A 16,697-nucleotide genomic window follows, 5' to 3' on the forward strand; every position below is an offset into this window, starting at 1 on the left:
ACTTCTAAAAACTCTCACTTTAGTAAATTAACCCCCATGTGTTTTGGTTCTTTTCTGCTTTTGATTTCTGTAAAGTTGTTAAAAATCTGAAATTATGTAATTGGAACTATATACATGCAATCCAAACCCAAGGTTCATTTTTAAATCTGAGTTCTAAACATATAGCAATCCCTATCCAGGATTTAGTTCTATTTGCAACTCCAAAACTGATTCGTGTTGGGTCTCGATTAGATGTGGAAGCAAAATTTAGTTTTTTTTTTTAGGGAAACTGAACCACATATTTCTAATTTGTGCCAATCACTTAGACTTGAATATCCATCCTAAAGTGTGCCATTTATTACAAAGAACTTATAACATTTTATTATAAAAATTTAGCTAATGTCACAGTTTCTTAAAAAATAACAACAAAAATCTTAACCACTCTAAAAGTCCACATTGAATGCTCACAACATTTTAAGAGTAATTAAGGACCAGGAGCACTCTAATGATGGAGGTGGGTTCCTATTGCCCAATCCATCAGAATAATGAGAGTCTCCCCTATATCATCAGATGGCATCTACAACATAGTTTAGAAAAGAAGGAGACCAATATATAATTGATCTAGTAGAATAAGAATGTGCAAACTGTTAGTATGTCTGCCTACACTGTTGCATGATCTGTGAGCCACTCATCTAGCACTGTAAGTGTGTCTGTGCCTTAGTTCTGTTTGTGTATTTTGAGTTCTGTGTATGTCTGTGTGTTCATCTTGTCTGGGTATCCTACAGTCCTGTTAGTGTCTTCAGCACAAAAGTTATTTTATGATACATAGAAGCAGTCCACCTCAAAGCATGGTCATATGTAATATTTCTTGAATTTAAATACAGTATGTAAAGTTAGAGTAATGATTCTAAGGGCTCAAAAACACTAGAAAACATATAACAATGACATTTTACTTGCTATCCAAACAATAGCTATGACCACATGTTGGATGCAAAACAAATTCCTTTCTTTTTGGTAAATGTATCTTGTCACATACTTACTAAAAATTGAATGTATATAAAACACACATTGTGTAGCATATGCAACTGACTTCATCTCAGGTAAAATATAGGTTATTGTATGTTGTATATGTTTTACCTTTAATTAGTATCTATTGATCTAAGGGCCTGATTCAGACCCACTTGCGAGCGGCTGTCCGCTCGCAAGTGGGTCGATGTTATGGACTGAGCATGCGCACGACGGAGGGAGCTCCGTCATGCGCATGCGCCAGATGCGACGAGCGAAGGAAAGTCCTTCGCTCGTTGTGTCCGATCAAAGGGGGCGTGCTGTCAATGTTGATTGACAGCATGCCCCCATTGGTGGGCGTGCCGGGGGCGTGCCTCCCTGACGGGGGCGTTCCCACGGGAACACCTCCCGTCAGAAGCCGGCCCACTGACATCACTAGTGATGCCAGTGGGAGTGATTGTGGCTCTGAGAGAGCCAAAATCACTCTGGAGCTTGCGCTTGAAAACCTCAACCGCAGGCTCCGGCTCTCAAATTCAATGGTCGCGTTGGTCTCGACCATCGCGGCCATCACAATGCACGCTCGTATAGCCTGTGGGTGGTGACCCACAGCTATACGAGCGTCCAGGAGGACGCTCCATGAAAATGGAGCCCGGCCCTCATTCAGAGCGTGCGCTCTGCTCAGAGCGTACGGCTCTGAATGAGGGCCTAAGTCTTTTTAGATAGGATTTGAAAAATAAGCAACATTTTGGAACTCAACTATACTTTTTACATTTTGTATAAAACAATTTACCGAAAAAGTGTCTGTATAAGGCTTAGTGCAGCAGTTTTTCATTGCTTTGTTCCAAAATCAATCACGGAAGAAACCCATGTAGAAATCTTATGTTTGCCCCTAAGGACTACACTAACACCTGTTCTTTTTTACTGGTTGTCCCAGCCATGAACAAGTTTTGTATATGTGGTCATATAAGGCCAACACTGTGGGAATTTTCACAACAATACTTCAAAAAGGCTGAGAAGAGTCATTCCATGGTTAAGATCTAACCTGTAAGTCCACACTTGCAGGACGTTTACTGGTTGTCAGAGCAAAACAAAACATGGAAGAGAAAAATAAAGCTGGCCAAACATTCTATATGTAATTAGAAGTGCAATATAAAAAAGCCCCCTCATGCAGGTGAACTATAAGAAGGAGACATTTTTTTACCATTTCCAATAAACACTTAAATAATCAGCTACTGGAGAACTATCCACCTTTACTCCTCCTCCACAAGAGAATATTTGCAGATTTTAACAATAATACTTAGTGGGAGATTTCATTTTCATCACTGTGCCACTATGATGTTCTTACTACAGTACTTCCTAAAAACACTTACTTGTATAATTAGCTACTGAAGAACTATCCCCTTGTATTCCTTCTCCTACAAGAACAGAGACCAGGAATGTGTAATAATTCCCAGGAATAAAATTCTCAACTATAGCAGAGGTTGTGGTCACATTTGCACTGAATGTTGAATCTTCCAAGATTTTTATGTTATAGGAACTTGCATTTCCATCAGGGTGTTGCCAGCTTAGAGATACAGAAGTTGTGGTGATGTTTTCTGCTATAAGGTTCTTCACTTTATCAGGTACTATTAGGAAAAAAAGAAGCAATATATTAAAAGGTGATTTATTTTGTAAAATCATTTAGTATGAGACTCAATGTTCCACTGCAATGTTTGGCTGCAGACATCATGATAGAATACGGTCAGCCAACATTGATAATTGTCCAACATAACTCTATGGAGTTATAGGGAAAATGATTGATGTTACTGGTCACAAAGTTACTTTGACTATTCTGGCAGATATTTTGTTGTAGAACTGTGCACAAACCACTGTGTTTGGTTTGGCAAAACCTCCCTCAAATGGTATAATTTTGTTTTTGGCAAAGCAAACCTTAAGGGGTAAATTTACTTAAGTGAGAGTTTTTAGAAGTATGTTTTAAAAGTGATGTTGCCCAAAGCAACCAATCAGATTCTAGCTATTATCTTCCAGGAGGTGCAAGTTAAATGTTGAGTAGAATCTGATTTGTTGCTGTAGGCAACATCACTTCTAAAACTCACTTCTAAAAACTCACACTTTAGTAAATTAACCCCCATGTGTTTTGGTTCTTTTCTGCTTTTGATTTCTGTAAAGTTGTTAAAAATCTGAAATTATGTAATTGGAACTATATACATGCAATCCAAACCCAAGGTTAATTTTTTAATCTGAGTTCTAAACATATAGCAAACCCGATCCAGGACTTAGTTCTATTTGCAACTCCAAAACTGATTCGTGTTGGGTCTCGATTAGATGTGGAACCAAAAGTTAGTTTTTTTTTTAGGGAACCTGAACCACATATTTCTAATTTGTGCCAATCACTTAGAATTGAATATCCATCCTAAAGTGTGCCATTTATTACAAAGAACTTGTAACATTTGATTAAAAAAATTTAGCTAATGTTACAGTTTCTAAAAAAATAACAACAAAAATCTTAACCTCTGTAAAAGTCCACATTTGAATGCTCACAACATTTTAAGAGTAATTAAGGACCAGGAGAACTCTAATGATGGAGGTGGGTTCCTACTGCCCAATCCATCAGAATAATGAGAGTCTCCCCTATATCATCAGATGGCATCTACAACATAGTTTAGAAAAGAAGGAGACCAATATATAATTGATCTAGAAGAATAAGAGTGTGCAAACTGTTAGTATGTCTGCCTACACTGTTGCATGAGCTGAGAGCCACTCATCTAACACTGTAAGTGTGTCTGTGCCTTAGTTCTGTTTGTGTATTTTGAGTTCTGTGTATGTCTGTGTGTTCATCTTGTTTGGGTATCATACAGTCCTGTTAGTGTCTTCTGCACAAAAGTTATTTTATGATACATAGTAGCAGTCCACCTCAAAGCATGGTCATATGTAATATTTCTTGAATTTAAATACAGTATGTAAATTTAGAGTAATGATTCTAAGGGCTCAAAAACACTAGAAAACATGAAACAATGGCATTTTACTTGCTTTCCAAACAATAGCTATGACCACATGTTGGATACAAAACAAATTCCTTTCTTTTTGGTAAATGTATCTTGTCACATACTTACTAAAAAGGGAATGTATATAAAACACACATTGTGTAGCGTATGCAACTGACTTCATCTCAGGTAAAATATAGGTTATTGTATGTTGTATATGTTTACCTTTAATTAGTATCTATTTATCTCAGTCTTTTTAGACAGGATTTGAAAAATAAGCAACATTTTGGAACTCAACTATACTTTTTACATTATGTATAAAACAATTTACCTAAAAAGTGTCTGTTTTAGGCTTATTGCAGCAGTTTTTCATTAATTTGTTCCAAAATCAATCACGGAAGAAACCCATGTAGAAATCTTATGTTTGCCCCTAAGGACTACACTAATGCCTATTCTTTATTATTGGTTCTCCCAGCCATTAACAAGTTTTGTATATGTGGTCATATAAGGCCAACACTGTGGGAACTTTCACATCAATACTTAAAAAAGACTGAGAAGAGTCATTCCAGGGTTAAGATCTAACCTGTAAGTCCACACTTGCAGGACATTTACTGGTTGTCTGAGACAAAACAAAACATGGAATTGGAAGAGACAAATAAAGTTGGCCAAACTTTCTATTTGTAATTAGATGTGCAATATAAAAAAGACCCTCATGCAGGTGAACTATAAGATCGAGTCCATTTTTTATTTACCACTTCCAATAAACACTTATGTAATCAGCTATTGGAGAACTATCCACCTTTACTCCTCCTCCACAAGAGAATATTTGCAGATTTTAACAATAATACTTAGTGGGAGATTTCATTTTCATCACTGTGCCACTATGATGTTCTTACTACAGTACTTCCAAAAAACACTTACTTGTATAATTAGCTACTGATGAACTATCCCCTTGTATTCCTTCTCCTACAAGAACAGAGACCAGGAATGTGTAATAATTCCCAGGAATCAAATTCTCAACTATAGCAGAGGTTGTGGTCACATTTGCACTGAATGTTGAATCTTCCAAGATTTTTATGTTATAGGAACTTGCATTTCCATCAGGGTGTTGCCAGCTTAGAGATACAGAAGTTGTGGTGATGTTTTTTTCTATAAAGTTCTTCACTTTATCAGGTACTATTAGGAAAAAAAGAAGCAATATATTAAAAGGTGATTTATTTTGTAAAATCATTTAGTATGAGACTCAATGTTCCACTGCAATGTTTGGCTGCAGACATCATGATAGAATACGGTCGGCCAACATTGATAATTGTCCAACATAACTCTATGGAGTTATAGGGAAAATGATTGATGTTACTGGTCACAAAGTTACTTTGACTATTCTGGCAGATATTTTGTTGTAGAACTGTGCACAAACCACTGTGTTTGGTTTGGCAAAACCTCCCTCAAATGGTATAATTTTGTTTTTGGCAAAGCAAACCTTAAGGGGTAAATTTACTTAAGTGAGAGTTTTTAGAAGTATGTTTTAAAAGTGATGTTGCCCAAAGCAACCAATCAGATTCTAGCTATTATCTTCCAGGAGGTGCAAGTTAAATGTTGAGTAGAATCTGATTTGTTGCTATAGGCAACATCACTTCTAAAACTCACTTCTAAAAACTCACACTTTAGTAAATTAACCCCCATGTGTTTTGGTTCTTTTCTGCTTTTGATTTCTGTAAAGTTGTTAAAAATCTGAAATTATGTAATTGGAACTATATACATGCAATCCAAACCCAAGGTTAATTTTTTAATCTGAGTTCTAAACATATAGCAAACCCGATCCAGGACTTAGTTCTATTTGCAACTCCAAAACTGATTCGTGTTGGGTCTCGATTAGATGTGGAACCAAAATTTAGTTTTTTTTTTAGGGAACCTGAACCACATATTTCTAATTTGTGCCAATCACTTAGAATTGAATATCCATCCTAAAGTGTGCCATTTATTACAAAGAACTTGTAACATTTTATTATAAAAATTTAGCTAATGTTACAGTTTCTAAAAAAATAACAACAAAAATCTTAACCTCTGTAAAAGTACACTTTTGAATGCTCACAACATTTTTAGAGTAATTAAGGACCAGGAGAACTCTAATGATGGAGGTGGGTTCCTACTGCCCAATCCATCAGAATAATGAGAGTCTCCCCTATATCATCAGATGGCATCTACAACATAGTTTAGAAAAGAAGGAGACCAATATATAATTGATCTAGAAGAATAAGAGTGTGCAAACTGTTAGTATGTCTGCCTACACTGTTGCATGAGCTGTGAGCCACTCATCTAGCACTGTAAGTGTGTCTGTGCCTTAGTTCTGTTTGTGCATTTTGAGTTCTGTGTATGTCTGTGTGTTCATCTTGTCTGGGTATACTACAGTCCTGTTAGTGTCTTCTGCACAAAAGTTATTTTATGATACATAGTAGCAGTCCACCTCAAAGCATGGTCATATGTAATATTTCTTGAATTTAAATACAGTATGTAAATTTAGAGTAATGATTCTAAGGGCTCAAAAACACTAGAAAACATGAAACAATGGCATTTTACTTGCTTTCCAAACAATAGCTATGACCACATGTTGGATACAAAACAAATTCCTTTCTTTTTGGTAAATGTATCTTGTCACATACTTACTAAAAAGGGAATGTATATAAAACACACATTGTGTAGCGTATGCAACTGACTTCATCTCAGGTAAAATATAGGTTATTGTATGTTGTATATGTTTACCTTTAATTAGTATCTATTGATCTCAGTCTTTTTAGATAGGATTTGAAAAATAAGCAACATTTTGTAACTCAACTTTACTTTTTACATTATGTATAAAACAATTTACCTAAAAAGTGTCTGTTTTAGGCTTATTGCAGCAGTTTTTCATTGCTTTGTTCCAAAATCAATCATGGAAGAAACCCATGCAGAAATCTTATGTTTGCCCCTAAGGACTACACTAATGCCTATTCTTTATTATTGGTTCTCCCAGCCATTAACAAGTTTTGTATATGTGGTCATATAAGGCCAACACTGTGGGAACTTTCACATCAATACTTAAAAAAGGCTGAGAAGAGTCATTCCAGGGTTAAGATCTAAGCTGTAAGTCCACACTTGCAGGACATTTACTGGTTGTCTGAGACAAAACAAAACATGTAATTGGAAGAGACAAATAAAGTTGGACAAACATTCTATATGTAATTAGATGTGCAATATAAAAAAGACCATCATGCAGGTGAACTATAAGATCGAGTCTTTTTTTTACCTCTTCCAATAGACACTTATAGAATCAGCTACTGGAGAACTATCCACCTTTACTCCTCCTCCACAAGAGAATATTTGCAGATTTTAACAATAATACTTAGTGGGAGATTTCATTTTCATCACTGTGCCACTATGATGTTCTTACTACAGTACTTCCAAAAAACACTTACTTGTATAATTAGCTACTGAAGAACTATCCCCTTGTATTCCTTCTCCTACAAGAACAGAGACCAGGAATGTGTAATAATTCCCAGGAATCAAATTCTCAACTATAGCAGAGGTTGTGGTCACATTTGCACTGAATGTTGAATCTTCCAAGATTTTTATGTTATAGGAACTTGCATTTCCATCAGGGTGTTGCCAGCTTAGAGATACAGAAGTTGTGGTGATGTTTTCTGCTATAAGGTTCTTCACTTTATCAGGTACTATTAGGAAAAAAAGAAGCAATATATTAAAAGGTGATTTATTTTGTAAAATCATTTAGTATGAGACTCAATGTTCCACTGCAATGTTTGGCTGCAGACATCATGATAGAATACGGTCGGCCAACATTGATAATTGTCCAACATAACTCTATGGAGTTATAGGGAAAATGATTGATGTTACTGGTCACAAAGTTACTTTGACTATTCTGGCAGATATTTTGTTGTAGAACTGTGCACAAACCACTGTGTTTGGTTTGGCAAAACCTCCCTCAAATGGTATAATTTTGTTTTTGGCAAAGCAAACCTTAAGGGGTAAATTTACTTAAGTGAGAGTTTTTAGAAGTATGTTTTAAAAGTGATGTTGCCCAAAGCAACCAATCAGATTCTAGCTATTATCTTCCAGGAGGTGCAAGTTAAATGTTGAGTAGAATCTGATTTGTTGCTGTAGGCAACATCACTTCTAAAACTCACTTCTAAAAACTCACACTTTAGTAAATTAACCCCCATGTGTTTTGGTTCTTTTCTGCTTTTGATTTCTGTAAAGTTGTTAAAAATCTGAAATTATGTAATTGGAACTATATACATGCAATCCAAACCCAAGGTTAATTTTTTAATCTGAGTTCTAAACATATAGCAAACCCGATCCAGGACTTAGTTCTATTTGCAACTCCAAAACTGATTCGTGTTGGGTCTCGATTAGATGTGGAACCAAAAGTTAGTTTTTTTTTTAGGGAACCTGAACCACATATTTCTAATTTGTGCCAATCACTTAGAATTGAATATCCATCCTAAAGTGTGCCATTTATTACAAAGAACTTGTAACATTTTATTATAAAAATTTAGCTAATGTTACAGTTTCTAAAAAAATAACAACAAAAATCTTAACCTCTGTAAAAGTCCACATTTGAATGCTCACAACATTTTAAGAGTAATTAAGGACCAGGAGAACTCTAATGATGGAGGTGGGTTCCTACTGCCCAATCCATCAGAATAATGAGAGTCTCCCCTATATCATCAGATGGCATCTACAACATAGTTTAGAAAAGAAGGAGACCAATATATAATTGATCTAGAAGAATAAGAGTGTGCAAACTGTTAGTATGTCTGCCTACACTGTTGCATGAGCTTAGAGCCACTCATCTAACACTGTAAGTGTGTCTGTGCCTTAGTTCTGTTTGTGTATTTTGAGTTCTGTGTATGTCTGTGTGTTCATCTTGTCTGGGTATCATACAGTCCTGTTAGTGTCTTCTGCACAAAAGTTATTTTATGATACATAGTAGCAGTCCACCTCAAAGCATGGTCATATGTAATATTTCTTGAATTTAAATACAGTATGTAAATTTAGAGTAATGATTCTAAGGGCTCAAAAACACTAGAAAACATGAAACAATGGCATTTTACTTGCTTTCCAAACAATAGCTATGACCACATGTTGGATACAAAACAAATTCCTTTCTTTTTGGTAAATGTATCTTGTCACATACTTACTAAAAAGGGAATGTATATAAAACACACATTGTGTAGCGTATGCAACTGACTTCATCTCAGGTAAAATATAGGTTATTGTATGTTGTATATGTTTACCTTTAATTAGTATCTATTTATCTCAGTCTTTTTAGACAGGATTTGAAAAATAAGCAACATTTTGGAACTCAACTATACTTTTTACATTATGTATAAAACAATTTACCTAAAAAGTGTCTGTTTTAGGCTTATTGCAGCAGTTTTTCATTAATTTGTTCCAAAATCAATCACGGAAGAAACCCATGTAGAAATCTTATGTTTGCCCCTAAGGACTACACTAATGCCTATTCTTTATTATTGGTTCTCCCAGCCATTAACAAGTTTTGTATATGTGGTCATATAAGGCCAACACTGTGGGAACTTTCACATCAATACTTAAAAAAGACTGAGAAGAGTCATTCCAGGGTTAAGATCTAACCTGTAAGTCCACACTTGCAGGACATTTACTGGTTGTCTGAGACAAAACAAAACATGGAATTGGAAGAGACAAATAAAGTTGGCCAAACTTTCTATTTGTAATTAGATGTGCAATATAAAAAAGACCCTCATGCAGGTGAACTATAAGATCGAGTCCTTTTTTTTACCACTTCCAATAAACACTTATGTAATCAGCTATTGGAGAACTATCCACCTTTACTCCTCCTCCACAAGAGAATATTTGCAGATTTTAACAATAATACTTAGTGGGAGATTTCATTTTCATCACTGTGCCACTATGATGTTCTTACTACAGTACTTCCAAAAAACACTTACTTGTATAATTAGCTACTGAAGAACTATCCCCTTGTATTCCTTCTCCTACAAGAACAGAGACCAGGAATGTGTAATAATTCCCAGGAATCAAATTCTCAACTATAGCAGAGGTTGTGGTCACATTTGCACTGAATGTTGAATCTTCCAAGATTTTTATGTTATAGGAACTTGCATTTCCATCAGGGTGTTGCCAGCTTAGAGATACAGAAGTTGTGGTGATGTTTTTTGCTATAAAGTTCTTCACTTTATCAGGTACTATTAGGAAAAAAAGAAGCAATATATTAAAAGGTGATTTATTTTGTAAAATCATTTAGTATGAGACTCAATGTTCCACTGCAATGTTTGGCTGCAGACATCATGATAGAATACGGTCGGCCAACATTGATAATTGTCCAACATAACTCTATGGAGTTATAGGGAAAATGATTGATGTTACTGGTCACAAAGTTACTTTGACTATTCTGGCAGATATTTTGTTGTAGAACTGTGCACAAACCACTGTGTTTGGTTTGGCAAAACCTCCCTCAAATGGTATAATTTTGTTTTTGGCAAAGCAAACCTTAAGGGGTAAATTTACTTAAGTGAGAGTTTTTAGAAGTATGTTTTAAAAGTGATGTTGCCCAAAGCAACCAATCAGATTCTAGCTATTATCTTCCAGGAGGTGCAAGTTAAATGTTGAGTAGAATCTGATTTGTTGCTATAGGCAACATCACTTCTAAAACTCACTTCTAAAAACTCACACTTTAGTAAATTAACCCCCATGTGTTTTGGTTCTTTTCTGCTTTTGATTTCTGTAAAGTTGTTAAAAATCTGAAATTATGTAATTGGAACTATATACATGCAATCCAAACCCAAGGTTAATTTTTTAATCTGAGTTCTAAACATATAGCAAACCCGATCCAGGACTTAGTTCTATTTGCAACTCCAAAACTGATTCGTGTTGGGTCTCGATTAGATGTGGAACCAAAAGTTAGTTTTTTTTTTAGGGAACCTGAACCACATATTTCTAATTTGTGCCAATCACTTAGAATTGAATATCCATCCTAAAGTGTGCCATTTATTACAAAGAACTTGTAACATTTTATTATAAAAATTTAGCTAATGTTACAGTTTCTAAAAAAATAACAACAAAAATCTTAACCTCTGTAAAAGTCCACATTTGAATGCTCACAACATTTTAAGAGTAATTAAGGACCAGGAGAACTCTAATGATGGAGGTGGGTTCCTACTGCCCAATCCATCAGAATAATGAGAGTCTCCCCTATATCATCAGATGGCATCTACAACATAGTTTAGAAAAGAAGGAGACCAATATATAATTGATCTAGAAGAATAAGAGTGTGCAAACTGTTAGTATGTCTGCCTACACTGTTGCATGAGCTGTGAGCCACTCATCTAGCACTGTAAGTGTGTCTGTGCCTTAGTTCTGTTTGTGTATTTTGAGTTCTGTGTATGTCTGTGTGTTCATCTTGTCTGGGTATACTACAGTCCTGTTAGTGTCTTCTGCACAAAAGTTATTTTATGATACATAGTAGCAGTCCACCTCAAAGCATGGTCATATGTAATATTTCTTGAATTTAAATACAGTATGTAAATTTAGAGTAATGATTCTAAGGGCTCAAAAACACTAGAAAACATGAAACAATGGCATTTTACTTGCTTTCCAAACAATAGCTATGACCACATGTTGGATACAAAACAAATTCCTTTCTTTTTGGTAAATGTATCTTGTCACATACTTACTAAAAAGGGAATGTATATAAAACACACATTGTGTAGCGTATGCAACTGACTTCATCTCAGGTAAAATATAGGTTATTGTATGTTGTATATGTTTACCTTTAATTAGTATCTATTGATCTCAGTCTATATAGATAGGATTTGAAAAATAAGCAACATTTTGTAACTCAACTTTACTTTTTACATTATGTATAAAACAATTTACCTAAAAAGTGTCTGTTTTAGGCTTATTGCAGCAGTTTTTCATTGCTTTGTTCCAAAATCAATCATGGAAGAAACCCATGCAGAAATCTTATGTTTGCCCCTAAGGACTACACTAATGCCTATTCTTTATTATTGGTTCTCCCAGCCATTAACAAGTTTTGTATATGTGGTCATATAAGGCCAACACTGTCGGAACTTTCACATCAATACTTAAAAAAGGCTGAGAAGAGTCATTCCAGGGTTAAGATCTAACCTGTAAGTCCACACTTGCAGGACATTTACTGGTTGTCTGAGACAAAACAAAACATGTAATTGGAAGAGACAAATAAAGTTGGACAAACATTCTATATGTAATTAGATGTGCAATATAAAAAAGACCATCATGCAGGTGAACTATAAGATCGAGTCTTTTTTTTACCTCTTCCAATAGACACTTATAGAATCAGCTACTGGAGAACTATCCACCTTTACTCCTCCTCCACAAGAGAATATTTGCAGATTTTAACAATAATACTTAGTGGGAGATTTCATTTTCATCACTGTGCCACTATGATGTTCTTACTACAGTACTTCCAAAAAACACTTACTTGTAAAATTAGCTACTGAAGAACTATCCCCTTGTATTCCTTCTCCTACAAGAACAGAGACCAGGAATGTGTAATAATTCCCAGGAATCAAATTCTCAACTATAGCAGAGGTTGTGGTCACATTTGCACTGAATGTTGAATCTTCCAAGATTTTTATGTTATAGGAACTTGCATTTCCATCAGGGTGTTGCCAGCTTAGAGATACAGAAGTTGTGGTGATGTTTTCTGCTATAAGGTTCTTCACTTTATCAGGTACTATTAGGAAAAAAAGAAGCAATATATTAAAAGGTGATCTATTTTGTAAAATCATTTAGTATGAGACTCAATGTTCCACTGCAATGTTTGGCTGCAGACATCATGATAGAATACGGTCGGCCAACATTAATAATTGTCCAACATAACTCTATGGAGTTATAGGGAAAATGATTGATGTTACTGGTCACAAAGTTACTTTGACTATTCTGGCAGATATTTTGTTGTAGAACTGTGCACAAACCACTGTGTTTGTTTTGGCAAAACCTCCCTCAAATGGTATAATTTTGTTTTTGGCAAAGCAAACCTTAAGGGGTAAATTTACTTAAGTGAGAGTTTTTAGAAGTATGTTTTAAAAGTGATGTTGCCCAAAGCAACCAATCAGATTCTAGCTATTATCTTCCAGGAGGTGCAAGTTAAATGTTGAGTAGAATCTGATTTGTTGCTATAGGCAACATCACTTCTAAAACTCACTTCTAAAAACTCACACTTTAGTAAATTAACCCCCATGTGTTTTGGTTCTTTTCTGCTTTTGATTTCTGTAATGTTGTTAAAAATCTGAAATTATGTAATTGGAACTATATACATGCAATCCAAACCCAAGGTTAATTTTTTAATCTGAGTTCTAAACATATAGCAAACCCGATCCAGGACTTAGTTCTATTTGCAACTCCAAAACTGATTCGTGTTGGGTCTCGATTAGATGTGGAACCAAAAGTTAGTTTTTTTTTTATGGAACCTGAACCACATATTTCTAATTTGTGCCAATCACTTAGAATTGAATATCCATCCTAACGTGTGCCATTTATTACAAAGAACTTGTAACATTTTATTATAAAAATTTAGCTAATGTTACAGTTTCTAAAAAAATAACAACAACAATCTTAACCTCTCTAAAAGTCCACATTTGAATGCTCACAACATTTTAAGAGTAATTAAGGACCAGGAGAACTCTAATGATGGAGGTGGGTTCCTACTGCCCAATCCATCAGAATAATGAGAGTCTCCCCTATATCATCAGATGGCATCTACAAGATAGTTTAGAAAAGAAGGAGACCAATATATAATTGATCTAGAAGAATAAGAGTGTGCAAACTGTTAGTATGTCTGCCTACACTGTTGCATGAGCTGTGAGCCACTCATCTAGCACTGTAAGTGTGTCTGTGCCTTAGTTCTGTTTGTGTATTTTGAGTTCTGTGTATGTCTGTGTGTTCATGTTGTCTGGGTATCATACAGTCCTGTTAGTGTCTTCTGCACAAAAGTTATTTTATGATACATAGTAGCAGTCCACCTCAAAGCATGGTCATATGTAATATTTCTTGAATTTAAATACAGTATGTAAATTTAGAGTAATGATTCTAAGGGCTCAAAAACACTAGAAAACATGAAACAATGGCATTTTACTTGCTTTCCAAACAATAGCTATGACCACATGTTGGATACAAAACAAATTCCTTTCTTTTTGGTAAATGTATCTTGTCACATACTTACTAAAAAGGGAATGTATATAAAACACACATTGTGTAGCGTATGCAACTGACTTCATCTCAGGTAAAATATAGGTTATTGTATGTTGTATATGTTTACCTTTAATTAGTATCTATTGATCTCACTCTTTTTAGATAGGATTTGAAAAATAAGCAACATTTTGTAACTCAACTTTACTTTTTACATTATGTATAAAACAATTTACCTAAAAAGTGTCTGTTTTAGGCTTATTGCAGCAGTTTTTCATTGCTTTGTTCCAAAATCAATCATGGAAGAAACCCATGCAGAAATCTTATGTTTGCCCCTAAGGACTACACTAATGCCTATTCTTTATTATTGGTTCTCCCAGCCATTAACAAGTTTTGTATATGTGGTCATATAAGGCCAACACTGTGGGAACTTTCACATCAATACTTAAAAAAGGCTGAGAAGAGTCATTCCAGGGTTAAGATCTAACCTGTAAGTCCACACTTGCAGGACATTTACTGGTTGTCTGAGACAAAACAAAACATGTAATTGGAAGAGACAAATAAAGTTGGACAAACATTCTATATGTAATTAGATGTGCAATATAAAAAAGACCATCATGCAGGTGAACTATAAGATCGAGTCTTTTTTTTACCTCTTCCAATAGACACTTATAGAATCAGCTACTGGAGAACTATCCACCTTTACTCCTCCTCCACAAGAGAATATTTGCAGATTTTAACAATAATACTTAGTGGGAGATTTCATTTTCATCACTGTGCCACTATGATGTTCTTACTACAGTACTTCCAAAAAACACTTACTTGTATAATTAGCTACTGAAGAACTATCCCCTTGTATTCCTTCTCCTACAAGAACATAGACCAGGAATGTGTAATAATTCCCAGGAATCAAATTCTCAACTATAGCAGAGGTTGTGGTCACATTTGCACTGAATATTGAATCTTCCAAGATTTTTATGTTATAGGAACTTGCATTTCCATCAGGGTGTTGCCAGCTTAGAGATACAGAAGTTGTGGTGATGTTCTCTGCTGTAAGGTTCTTCACTTTATCAGGTACTATTAGGAAAAAAAGAAGCAATATATTAAAAGGTGATTTATTTTGTAAAATCATTTAGTATGAGACTCAATGTTCCACTGCAATGTTTGGCTGCAGACATCATGATAGAATACGGTCGGCCAACATTGATAATTGTCCAACATAAATCTATGGAGTTATAGGGAAAATGATTGATGTTACTGGTCACAAAGTTACTTTGACTATTCTGGCAGATATTTTGTTGTAGAACTGTGCACAAACCACTGTGTTTGGTTTGGCAAAACCTCCCTCAAATGTTATAATTTTGTTTTTGGCAAAGCAAACCTTAAGGGGTAAATTTACTTAAGTGAGAGTTTTTAGAAGTCTGTTTTAAAAGTGATGTTGCCCAAAGCAACCAATCAGATTCTAGCTATAATCATCCAGGAGGTGCAAGTTAAATGTTGAGTAGAATCTGATTTGTTGCTATTGGCAACATCACTTCTAAAACTCACTTCTAAAAACTCACACATTAGTAAATTAACCCCCATGTGTTTTGGGTCTTTTCTGCTTTTGATTTCTGTAAAGTTGTTAAAAATCTGAAATTATGTAATTGGAACTATATACATGCAATCCAAACCCAAGGTTAATTTTTTTAATCTGAGTTCTAAACATATAGCAAACCCAATCCAGGATTTAGTTCTATTTGCAACTCCAAAACTGATTCGTGTTGGGTCTCGATTAGATATGGAACCAAAAGTTAGTTTTTTTTTTAGGGAACCTGAACCACATATTTCTAATTTGTGCCAATCACTTAGAATTGAATATCCATCCTAAAGTGTGCCATTTATTACAAAGAACTTGTAACATTTTATTATAAAAGTTTAGCTAATGTTACAGTTATTAAAAAAACAACAACAAAAATCTTAACCTCTCTAAAAGTCCACATTTGAATGCTCACAACATTTTAAGAATAAATAAGGACCAGGAGAACTCTAATGATGGAGGTGGGTTCCTACTGCCCAATCCATCAGAATAATGAGAGTCTCCCCTATATCATCAGATGGCATCTACAACATAGTTTAGAAAAGAAGGAGACCAATATATAATTGATCTAGAAGAATAAGAGTGTGCAAACTGTTAGTATGTCTGCCTACACTGTTGCATGAGCTGTGAGCCACTCATCTAGCACTGTAAGTGTGTCTGTGCCTTAGTTCTGTTTGTGTATTTTGAGTTCTGTGTATGTCTGTGTGTTCATCTTGTCTGGGTATACTACAGTCCTGTTAGTGTCTTCTGCACAAAAGTTATTTTATGATACATAGTAGCAGTCCACCTCAAAGCATGGTCATATGTAATATTTCTTGAATTTAAATACAGTATGTAAATTTAGAGTAATGATTCTAAGGGCTCAAAAACACTAGAAAACATGAAACAATGGCATTTTACTTGCTTTCCAAACAATAGCTATGACC

General features: G+C 34.9%; 1 protein-coding gene across 1 annotated transcript in view; it reads right to left on the reverse strand.

Moving 5' to 3' along the window:
• The window catches only part of LOC148542660 (titin-like), a gene marked incomplete at its 5' end in the record, with an annotated part of 334,539 nt that overhangs the window by 291,419 nt on the left and 26,423 nt on the right, over positions 1–16,697 (reverse strand). The window contains 2 exons of the mRNA XM_088467589.1: positions 7,449–7,675; positions 9,953–10,207. Of these exons, the coding sequence (XP_088323715.1) occupies positions 7,449–7,675; positions 9,953–10,207 (482 nt within the window). The remainder of the gene's footprint in view (positions 1–7,448; positions 7,676–9,952; positions 10,208–16,697) is intronic.

The sequence above is a fragment of the Taudactylus pleione genome, unplaced genomic scaffold (genome assembly GCF_031769625.1).
Source record: "Taudactylus pleione unplaced genomic scaffold, aTauple2 ptg000010l, whole genome shotgun sequence".
NCBI lineage: Eukaryota > Metazoa > Chordata > Amphibia > Anura > Myobatrachidae > Taudactylus > Taudactylus pleione.